We start from the raw sequence: 11,505 nt of genomic DNA on the forward strand, positions 1-11,505 counted from the left end.
CCGCCACCCCGGCCGCCGGCGACCTCGCCGGCGGCCACTCCGCCCACCTCCCACCCTCCCTGGCCGCCCCCTCCCCCTCCCCCAAACCCTAAGTCGTTCTTGGGCGGCGGCGGCTGCGACAGGCGCCTGCGCCGCTACCGTGCGCCCACGCGCGCCAACTAAGAAATCTGCCAGGGAACGGACGACTGAAGCTTCGTTCCCAGCACGCGTCACGCTCCTAGTCGTACTACTGCGTCTCATTCATATATACCGAACCATGGACAAAAAAAAAAGGAGGACCTCACCTGCTGTCCACGTTGGCGATGTCACGGAGCGGAGCCGCTAATAAGGTAATAAAGAAGAAAAACACAAACAAATAAAAACGTAAGGTTATTAGGCAAGCAGCAATAGCACCATAGGAGTAGAACAAGAGCTTGGATATGATGGTTTGCAACGCGGAATATTCATCATCATGACGTCATCATGGGATTAAGCATGAATAGTGACTAGCTAGCTCTTCCGTCACTACTACTGATTCCATGCATATCCCAGCCCCCATGTCTGCCGGGCAGTGTCCGTCAAAGGCGGCGCACGCAGAAAGCTTGCCGTGTTTAGATGACAAAATTTTTTGGCAAAAAACATCACATCACATGTTTGGGCATAGGCATAAAGTACTAAATGAAGTTTATTTAATTTTTTTTACACGAATGGGTTGTGAATCGCAAGACGAATCTAATGAGCCTATTTAATCCATGATTTGTAACAGTGATGCTACGGTAACCATTCGCTAATTATAAATTAATCATGAATTAAGTATGTTCATTAGATTAGATTTGTCTCGCGATTTACCATCCATATGCATAAAAAGTTTTATAAATATACTCCATTTAGTAGTGCGAAATAATAAGAATAGCTCTGCGCGTGCACGCAACTACGTACGTACCCTCGGCGGCACGGGCGACGACCGGCAGATCGAAGAGAAGCGCGTGCTGGCTCGCTCGGGGACAACTACTCGGACCCACGCATCTCTCGCTTCTTCGCCACCACCCAAATACCCTGGGTGTCATGCATGCCAAGTCGGCAGGCAACGACGACGTACCTACACATGATGCCCGCAGCATTTGGCCGGCATCCCCTGTCCCCTTTAATTTCCCAGCGGACCAGTAATAAGGGTCAGGGAACGAAGAAGCTTCCTAACTATATACACACATCCACACGTATGCATGCATGGTAACTTACTATACATATACCGCCAAATTTGAAGATGGATTATTAGAGGGGTTGTAAGTAGTACTCCCTCCGTTTCAAAATATTAGTTGTTTTGATTTTTTTCTAGATGCATAGATTTTACTATGCAGCTAGATATATATTATATCTACAGATGAATAGTAAAATCTATACATCTAGAAAAATAAAAATAACCAATAATTTAGGAAATTAAAATGACTAATAATTTGGGACGAAGAAGGTACTAGTAGGTATGCAAACGAAATGAGCGAATAATGCACGTGGACGTAATTGCTGGCTCGATCGATCAAGCTGCTGTGCCAGCATGTTCGATCTCTGGGCTAGCTATTAGTATTAGCTATAGGTTGCATGGACCGTTCCAGCGTTGTTGCCCGCCGCATGCAGCCGATCCATCCAGCGTCATGCACTCATGCTAGCTCTTGCTGGCTTCGATCTAGCTTCTTCTTTTTACAGTAGGGTCGGATCGATGGATCTACCCGCCTCGGCAGGCCACAACCAGCTGGCATGCCATTTGAGAATGAACCAGCTAGTAGTAGCTCGAGTGGCATCCAACGATGTACTCCCTCCGTTCAAAATCTAGGTATACGCTCCGTCTAAATGACTACGAGCCTGTTCGGTTAATCGGTTCTCGGCTTGTCTCGACTTGTTTCGATTTATTTTTTCTCATATAATACTATTTATTTTACCAGCCGAATACTATTTATCAGATCAGCCGAATAGCCTCTACATAGCAACACCTATCTAAATTTGTCAAAACAATCTGCAATTTTAAATGGAGGGAGTACGTAGTGGTAGGAAAAGATAGCTGCCCCTCACTTTACTAGCCAAAGCAGCCGGATGTACTACAATACTACATACTCCCTCCGTATTGATAAAAGAAGTCGTTTTGGACATGTTTTCGGCCAAATATTGAGAATATAAATCATCAATAACTTTTATATTGTTGAGTTTGTAATTGTGAAAATTATATGAATAGATTTGTCTTGAAAAATACTTTCATAAAAGTATACATATCTCACTTTTCTATAAATATTTTTATAATAATAAGAGGTCAAAGTTATGTTTTGGAGCCGTGTCATTGTCATAAATGACTTCTTTTACCAGCACAGAGGGAGTACTCTGTTCGGCAGGCAGCTCCAGCTCCAGCCCAACAGTATTTTTCTCTCACACCACTCCAGCCACCAGCTCCAGCTCCAACCAGCCCAATAATATTTTTCTCTCACACCATTCCAGCTCCAGCCTACAGCTCCAGCCTGCCGAATGCAGTGTCAGTCTACTGATCTGCAACCGCAGCAAGCTGCTAGTAGTCAACTTATCACGCTGCGAGAGTCGAATGTCAGATAAGAGATCAAAGTAACTAAATTCGGACTAGTCCACGACAAGATATATGATCGATCCCCGATCATCACATCATATCATTGATCCGGAAACGACGAAACGAGGCATGTGATGATCATCAAGCGGCACAGCCTTTCTTCGATCCGATCCCACAAGAGAGAGAGAGAGAGAGAGAGAGAGAGAGAGAGAGAGAGAGAGAGAGAGAGAGAGAGAGAGAGAGAGAGAGAGAGAGAGAGAACAAGTTGTGCTACACAAGCAGCAGGGCATATAATCAATTAATAAATGGGAAACAAATGAAGTTTTCGTACCCGGGACGTAATTGAGGATAGAGCTCTAGCTGAGTAGCAATCGAACAAGAACTTTCTTGTGAGTTCTTACGCACGCAGCGGCTCTTATCAACCTTTGATGCAGCTAGCCCCATATGCATCATTTCATTGGACCACCAACTGATCACGGGTGGCCTGGGCAAATTAAATAAAGACAGAAAGGAAGGCTCTCTCTATATATAATCACAGTCCAAAATCAAACACGGCCGGGAATGAACGAACCAACTGATGAATGGAGATCGAGGCAGGGGCGGAGCGAGGATCTGATCATGGAGGGGGGGGGGGGGCAAGCGGTGATTGGGGGGCCAACAGTTTTGCCGCAGGTTACCGCTCCCCCGTCTCCGCCCTGGATCGAGGTGTAGAGGGTTAGAGATAGCGTTCCCGATGCAGTAGGAAGGAACTTTGCAGTACGTGTAACGCTTCTAAAAACGACTCTTCGTCGTTCAGAGAGGTCAGATTAAGGATGTCCAAACTAGCTTTAGCTGTTTAGCTAAATCAATGATTGGAGCACATATGCAGATGCAGGCGGAATGCTAGCTACATGCATGCATGCATGCATCATGTGAACTAGTTTGTTCCCTTCCTTGTAGGGTATCTTTAATTTCTCCAAAACCAAAAAAAAGGGGGGGAACACTCCTCAGGCTCTGCCAATATCATTACCCGTTAATACAAAGATGCATGTGCAGCTCTCCTTCGTATTCGATAAGAAAAATATCATTACCTGTTTCATGATATTTGTCCAAGCAAAGTTACCACACACAGAGAGGAAGAGGAAAAATTTAATAAAAAGATGATGAATAGAAAATTTGATTATACTCCCATTATATTCTTTAACTATACTCTAACATTTCGGGTTCATACCATCAATTAAACATTTTTTTTTGTAAAACTAACTTTTAACAAGGACCTATCTAATACCAGAAATGATGGTAGAGGGACGTTAGAACTAACCTTTCTGAAAAAGAAAAGAAAATAGGGGAGTGAGCACATTCTGACATTCACGCGCGAAAAATACAAAGTGGTTAGGCTTTATACACGTGTAGAATAGAGAGAGAAAGCACAGCCATATACCATGGAACACCATCTTGCAAGTTGTACCCTGTAAAGAGCATAATTGCGCGCTGAATATTCAGCACAAAACTCTGCTTAAAAAAGGGTACTTCCGGGAGAGAAAAAAAGGAGAGAGAGCGCATAAACTCGAGCAGAATCCACCCCGTTCCAAGCTGCAAAGACGGGTGGCCGCAGTGGATCCACCTAGGCGATCCAGATCGTCGCAGCCGCACAGGGTTGTCGGACAGATCAGAGATCACGGCCTTGGTTGTGCAAAAAAAACTAGCGCGTATGTTTTGTGAGAAGAGAATTTCGAATGCATGATGTATTAAATGAAATTTATTTGTAAATTTTTTTTAAGGATGAGTGTAATTTTTCGTGACGAATCTAATGACGATAATTAATCGATGATTAGCTCCAGTGATGCTACAGTAACAATCCTCCGATCGTGCAGCCAAAAATCTCGTTAGATTCTTCAGGGTCACTAGCGCGAGGTTCTGAAATTGGTTTTATAAACAGATTTTATTTAACATCGTAATTAGTGATTAAAATTATTACTATTCCTAACACACTATAATTGTAGCCCGAACCAAGGCCCACGGCCGGAGAAATCCCGGACCACCCGCTGCTGCTACCATAACAACACCAAACACCGGTGTTGACCTCTCATCACCAGGCACGTGTCCCTCCCCTGATCGACCCCCCACCCCACGAGCCCCATCCGCTTTATATACGCCCAGCCCAACCGAAACACGAAAAGCTTGAGTTGAGAGCGCTCGCGCGAAACCAGCCGAGAGGTCTCGAGAAGCAGTAGCCAGATTCCCAAGCCACTCCCCCCCACTCTGCTCGTCTCTGAATTTTCCTCCCTCGCGGGGATTTTCCCCGGGATTCATTCCTTGCCCGGCCCGGAACGGCGGCGCTCACGAGGGGAAAGAAAAGCTCCAATTTTCCCCTGCCGAGCTCTCTTCCGATTCCCACTATCTTGAGCAGCCTGCGCGCGGCCGGCCAGCCTCGCCGCGGGAGTTTTTCTGGGCTTTTTCCTCGGCCAGAATTAGCCATTCCCTGGAGCTAAAGGCCGAGCTCGGCCGGGGCTAAACTTCGCATCTTCTCCGCGGCGGCCGCGGGGGAATTCATTCTTCTCCCCGTCAGTCGCTGCCGTATCGCCGGCGGGGCGGCATGGGGCTCGGCTTGGTGGCGCACCTGGTGCGCCTGGGCGTGCTGGGCTCCACCTCCGACCACGCCTCGGTGGTGTCCATCAACCTGTTCGTGGCGCTGCTCTGCGCCTGCATCGTCCTCGGCCACCTCCTCGAGGAGAACCGGTGGGTCAACGAGTCCATCACCGCGCTCATCATCGTAAGCACACGCCTACATCCAAGCAAAGCTCCCGCCTTGATGCTGATAATGCCGCCGGCCCGGCCGGCCGGAGCGCGCGGACGCCGGTGCTGATGGTGCTCGTCTTTTTCTTTGGCTGTGACAGGGGCTGTGCACCGGCGTGGTGATCCTGCTGACGACCAAGGGGAAGAGCTCGCACATCCTCGTCTTCAGCGAGGACCTCTTCTTCATCTACCTCCTGCCTCCCATCATCTTCAATGCCGGGTAAGCCAAAAGAGGGCGTTCATGCGATTGCTTCTCCTTCTTGGCACAGACATGCTTGGCTCATCTTGATTCTGTGGCAGTAGTGTTATCTTAATGAGGTTAAGGTTTCGTGGGGAATCTGTGCGTGCGCGCAGTAGACAACGCGAAGTGGAGCATGCTGGTTTCGATCTTGTTTTTTCTTCTGGGCCTAGGCCTAGCTGTCCATCTGGGTCTGGCTCATACTTGCATGTCGTATGCATTTTCTATTCCACTTCCTTTCCCTGGCAAACATGGATGTTTCTCTGGTCGCTCACGCATACCCTGAATTGCCAGCTGCAACAGCTGACTGGAAATCTTGGTCTGTTTTTTTACTAGTGAGACAGTGAAAAAAAAAGGTTCTGTGTTTTACTAGTATTACTCATGTTTGTCGTCGTAGAACGACTGTACAATAGGACAGGTCTTGGTTTACAGCACCATTTTATTTTTTTTTCTCGAACGTACAGCACCATTTTATCGGTCAGTAACCATAAAGGCCTGATCCTGTAAAAGGGGTGGTTATCTTATCAGTTTCTGGAACAACCCAGACCTTGATAGTCTGAGTTTGTTGGAGCATTTAAAAACCTCCTCTGGAGGTTTCTGATGTACTAGTTAGTTGGACTGAAGTTGAATGCTGTGAACTCTGTGACTCTTTAGGCAGAAACTGCACTGTCTTTGTTAGCGTTCAGGAGAACTGGAGAAGAGTAGGACTCCCTTTTAACAGACCTTTTGTTGTTTATTCGTATAAACACACATGACAATTGAAAAATATTTGCTCACCAGTTTCCAGGTAAAGAAGAAGCAATTCTTCCGGAATTTCATGACAATCACATTATTTGGTGCTGTTGGGACAATGATATCCTTCTTCACGATCTCGCTCGGTAAGTTATTTCCAAAACCTGCTTGTAACTCTCTCTATCTCTCTCGAGTTTTATAGCGAATAGGTTTACCACCTATAACAAAGGTGGCTTTGTTATTAGGTTGGCTTTTTATGTTGGGTTGTGCTGTACCACTACCACCTTTTGGACATGTCTGACTGTCTGATACCCGATTACAATGTCAGGTGCCATATCAATATTCAGTAGAATGAACATTGGGACGCTAGATGTAGGGGATTTCCTCGGTAAGCCATCACTGTCTTTTTCACATGATGCTCTCCCTGGAAATAATTGTGTCACCATGTGAGCTTCATCTCTTTCTGCTCTGTCATAATTGCAGCAATTGGAGCGATCTTTTCTGCAACAGATTCTGTCTGCACATTGCAGGTTGGTTTTGGGAACAATCTCATGACCCTGTTAAATTCGCATCTTCAGATAAACCCAGATCATAGATAGTGTTGTACAGTGCTGATCTTGTTTTCAAAACAGGTCCTCAATCAGGACGAGACACCCCTTTTGTACAGTCTTGTGTTTGGTGAAGGAGTTGTGAACGATGCCACATCAGTTGTGCTCTTCAATGCACTTCAGAACTTTGATCTTAACCAAATTGATGTAGCCGTCGTGCTGAAGTTCTTGGGGAATTTCTGTTATCTATTTCTGTCCAGCACCTTCCTTGGAGTGTTTGTAAGTTTGATTCTTAAGCATCATCTACTTTTATGTTTACTGATTCCATGAGATTACTAATAAATCAAATTAACATTCAATATTCTATTGGCAGGCTGGATTGCTCAGTGCTTACATAATAAAGAAATTATACATCGGAAGGTCCGTTCACCTAACAAATTTAACCTTTTGTTGATAAAAAGCAGATCAATGGTATCACAGTTTAGTTTAAATCGGTTGTTTGATTGTCGATTTCAGGCACTCCACTGACCGTGAGGTTGCCCTTATGATGCTCATGGCTTATCTCTCATATATGCTGGCTGAGGTGCACCTCTGACTAGATACAAAACAAGAATTGGATTTTTATTATTGCAGTACTATTTTACGTTAACTTCCTCTTCTTTGGTCTTGGCAGTTGCTAGACTTGAGCGGCATTCTCACTGTGTTCTTCTGTGGTATTGTGATGTCACATTACACTTGGCATAATGTGACAGAGAGCTCAAGAGTTACAACCAAGTAATTATACTGACTCCATCAGTTTTCCCTATAGAAAAGTTTATAGAGGTTTAAATAAAAAAATACTAATTGATTTTCTCCTGACTTTCCTTATCTACTCAGGCATGCCTTTGCAACTTTGTCCTTCATTGCCGAGACTTTTCTTTTCCTGTATGTTGGTATGGATGCGCTTGATATCGAAAAGTGGGAATTTGCCAGTGACAGGTCAGTTAAATTTACTTCTCACCTATAAATACCTTTTCTGTTTATGAATACTCAGATTTGTTGTTTCCTGTTTGCAGCCCTGGCAAATCCATTTGCATAAGCTCAATTTTGCTAGGATTAGTTCTGGTGGGAAGAGCTGCTTTTGTTTTTCCACTGTCCTTCTTGTCCAACTTAACGAAAAAGACACCTTTGGAAAAGATAACCTGGAGACAACAGGTGAGTAAACCTTTTTTCTTTTGAAATTAATTTTTCAATAGGATCATCTTAACTGAATTTTTTAACAGATTGTAATATGGTGGGCCGGGCTGATGAGAGGTGCCGTGTCCATTGCTCTTGCTTACAACAAGGTTAGTTTTCTTTGCCTTGTCCAACTTCACCCAGTTCCTCTTGAAGTATCTCTTAAGTTTCTTTTTCTTCTCCAAGTTTAACTCTTCCTCTTGGAATTGCAGTTCACAAGATCTGGACACACTCAGCTGCACGGCAATGCGATAATGATCACCAGCACAATCACTGTCGTCCTATTTAGCACCATGGTGAGTCATTTGTTCCAATATTCAGCTTATCATGTATGGTGCCCTGACATGTATGCATTCTCACCCTGAATGGATGCTCACCATTCACCTAACCCAAAAGGCTCCAAGTCGATTGTCACATCACACCAGTCAGATGTCATTGGAATTAAATCTGGAAGTTTGTGGTGGTGAGCAGGATCTTATCATTTCTAAATAGATAGCTCAAAGCTGACAGAAATGTGAGGTTATGTTATAAGAACCCATAAACCGGTCCCCTACTATCCTTACCCATCTGCTTTCCTTGATGATGTTCATATCATTGTTTTTAAAATAATAGCTGGAGAAATGCTTCTGCTACTTGTCCTTCATGGCAACAAGCATTTGTTTGGAAAGTGGCCTACCAATATACCATCTAGAACTAAAGATACTGCAATCACTGAATAAGTAACCTACTTGATTCTCTGAATGTTTCTGAAACTTTGTAATGTCTACCAGGTGTTTGGGATGATGACGAAGCCATTGATCCAGTTCCTGCTCCCTGCCTCCAGCAACACTGTCGCCTCCGAGCCTTCGTCGCCCAAATCCCTGCACTCCCCTCTGCTGACGAGCATGCAGGGCTCCGACCTCGAGAATGCCACTGCGAGCATTGTCAGACCGTCCAGCCTTCGGATGCTCCTCAGCAAGCCGACCCATACCGTCCACTACTACTGGCGCAAGTTCGACGACGCGCTGATGCGGCCCGTGTTCGGCGGCCGTGGCTTCGTGCCCTTCTCCCCCGGATCACCCACCGAGCATAGTGGACGGTGAACACTGCCAAGATAACAAAAACTGACACGAGAGGAAGAGACACGTTTCTGGTGAGTAGGGAGTTTGGCTGCTGATAGTCAGATGACGAAGCTTATGTTGTTCAGAACTTCAGATGGTGTAGTCCCTCAGCAATGGTGAGGAGGGACCTTCAGCTAATGGACCAAATGGAGGGTTAGTTGGTTTGGATCTGCAGGATAAAGAAGTTGAGTCCTGTAAATCTCTACCTACGATTCCTGCACAAAAAGCGGGCAAACCATCGCGCCACGTCACCCGTTAGCCCTCTAACAGTTGGATCCAGCAAACTTACGATATCAGCCGTCCGATCATCGCCGTCGCGGGTCTCTTACCCGTTATGCCACAAACCCGGACGCTCGCGAATCGTCGCGAATCCGCTTGTCCGCCCACCGTCCTCAACCTCTCGGTCCTGCCACACCTCCCTCCGTCCTCCGTAGTTCCGGCTGCTGCGCCGGCCACCGACCGACGCCGCGTTCCGCGTTCCGGGAACGCAAAGACCAGCGGACGCTCGGGTCGTGACCTTGTCGTCGTCCCTGCGGCGTCACGGTGGGTCAGGCCTTATTGCGCGGCGGCCGCCATGGCTGATGCGATCCGTGGACAGAGACTGCTCGATTTTCCGGTCGATTTGTTTCTTGGTCTGCGAGGCGGCGCGAGTCTCAGGTAGAGCATGAAGGCCGGCGGCCGGCGGCTGGCTACATCCGGCCGTGAGCACCTGGAGGAGATGAAGCGGCGGAGGAGGAGTCGAGGACTCTGATTGGAAGGCAGCAGCCGGCCGTGAGCACCTGGAGGAGCTAAAGCGGCGGAGGAGTAGCAGCAGGCACCATCGAAGGCATTAGATTAAGGATAATTATTAATACTAATCAAGGCATGGTATCTTATACAGTAGAATATATTCAACACTTAAAAGAATCATATGATAAACGATCATATTTAGGTGAACCAAAATACCAGTGTAAATATTGTGGAGCTATATTACCAATGAATGTAACTAAACTGAGAGCTGGCATATAGCAAACAAATTATATACACAGACTGTTGTAAAAATGGAAAAATAAAGATACCACCATATAAAGACCCTCACGGTTAATTAATGATAAAAATGGCACAAAATCGAAGCATTTCTTATAAAGAATAAGGCAATACAATAGTCTCTTTGCCTTCACCTCAATGAGAGCAAATATAATAAAAGACATTAACAAAGGAGAAGAATCATATGTATTTCATATTAATGGCCAAATACATCACCTTATAGGGTCATTAATTCCAGAACAAGGTCAAGCACCACAATATGCTGAACTATATATTTTTGATAAAAAATGAAATTGAAAATAGAATAAAAGCTTTAGACAGCCTAGAACATTTGTACGCACCGTATCACAACGTACATGATGAAATGGTAGATTCTAAGATACCTATCTTTTGAGGAGAAAAGTTAGATTCACTGGTGTTGACAATTTCTCATTTCCCACAATGTTATACCTCGCTTCACCAGAGGAATAAGAAAAAATGAGAGGCCAGACACTGGTGGTGTTGATAATTTCTCATTTCTCACAATGTTCTACCTCGCTTAACCAGAGGAACACAAAAAAAGGGAGGACAAACACTGGCCATAAGCCGCAACGCCGCGAGCATTTCTAGTTTTGTAGATAATATAAAAACACCCATTTTTATCTCTTATATGTTGGTGTGTAGCTAGCGGATTGTGTTTTGAATGTGGATGGGCCAAAATTCTGGCCCATGCGAATCTGAACTAAAAATTCGGGCCCATAGGAGGAGCTGGCCTCCTCCGTGTAAGTTTAGTTTCCTTTTTGTTGTAAATCTTTCAAAAAAAAAAGTTTCCTTTTTGTTCTGATTTTGAAATGGGTTTGGCGTATGAGTGATCGTGTGGTTGGATGGAATGAGAGAACTTAAAATGCAAGTGAAGACATCAGTCGCGAGTTGCCTGACGTTTTTTTATAATTACGGAGTTTACCTGCCTTTCTTGCAAGTACAACTACTGCGAACTTTATTTTCACATTTGATTCTCTGCATTTGATGATGTCAGAATGTTCTGGAGTGTGATTTTGTGAATCTTCATGTTCAGAATCAATACAAACATTGACACAGTTGCATCTTGTCAACATCAAAATAATTCATCCATTAAGTTCTGTCCTGAATAAGCCACAGAAGACAGCATATAAGGCACTTTACTACTTTTCTAGCACACTCTTGGGCAAACCATGCGTTGGCACCATGATATGCAAAGATTTTCCTACCAAAAGCGCATGCACCCAAATTATTCCACCGAACCTTGCACTAAACAAGAATCGAGTGCCACGTTCACATGTTCTTGTTGATCATTGAAACCACTGCCCCAAA

General features: G+C 45.0%; 1 protein-coding gene across 1 annotated transcript; it reads left to right on the forward strand.

Annotated features, from left to right (window-relative positions):
- The first annotated feature begins 4,700 nt into the window (after positions 1-4,700).
- LOC120662111 (sodium/hydrogen exchanger 2-like) lies at positions 4,701-9,401 on the forward strand. Its single transcript, XM_039941211.1, has 14 exons — positions 4,701-5,294; positions 5,419-5,537; positions 6,336-6,433; positions 6,616-6,675; positions 6,771-6,817; positions 6,920-7,114; positions 7,209-7,255; positions 7,352-7,418; positions 7,509-7,609; positions 7,712-7,813; positions 7,891-8,029; positions 8,098-8,160; positions 8,263-8,346; positions 8,821-9,401. The coding sequence occupies exons 1-14, from the start codon at positions 5,118-5,120 to the stop codon at positions 9,130-9,132; spliced, it is 1,611 nt and encodes a 536-aa protein (XP_039797145.1). The 5' UTR covers positions 4,701-5,117; the 3' UTR covers positions 9,133-9,401.
- Positions 9,402-11,505: the final 2,104 nt, after the last annotated feature.

The sequence above is a fragment of the Panicum virgatum genome, chromosome 2N (assembly GCF_016808335.1).
Source record: "Panicum virgatum strain AP13 chromosome 2N, P.virgatum_v5, whole genome shotgun sequence".
Classification (NCBI taxonomy): Eukaryota; Viridiplantae; Streptophyta; class Magnoliopsida; order Poales; family Poaceae; genus Panicum; species Panicum virgatum.

What these genes read in the sequence shown, in the direction of transcription:
- LOC120662111 (XM_039941211.1), top strand. Translation starts at nt 5,118, where the DNA reads ATGGGGCTCGGCTTGGTGGCGCACCTGGTGCGCCTGGGCGTGCTGGGC. An exon ending in CCATCACCGCGCTCATCATC is followed by an intron (nt 5,295 to 5,418) that starts GTAAGCACACGC and finishes TGGCTGTGACAG; the next exon opens with GGGCTGTGCACCGGCGTGGT. An exon ending in AAGAAATTATACATCGGAAG is followed by an intron (nt 7,256 to 7,351) that starts GTCCGTTCACCT and finishes TGTCGATTTCAG; the next exon opens with GCACTCCACTGACCGTGAGG.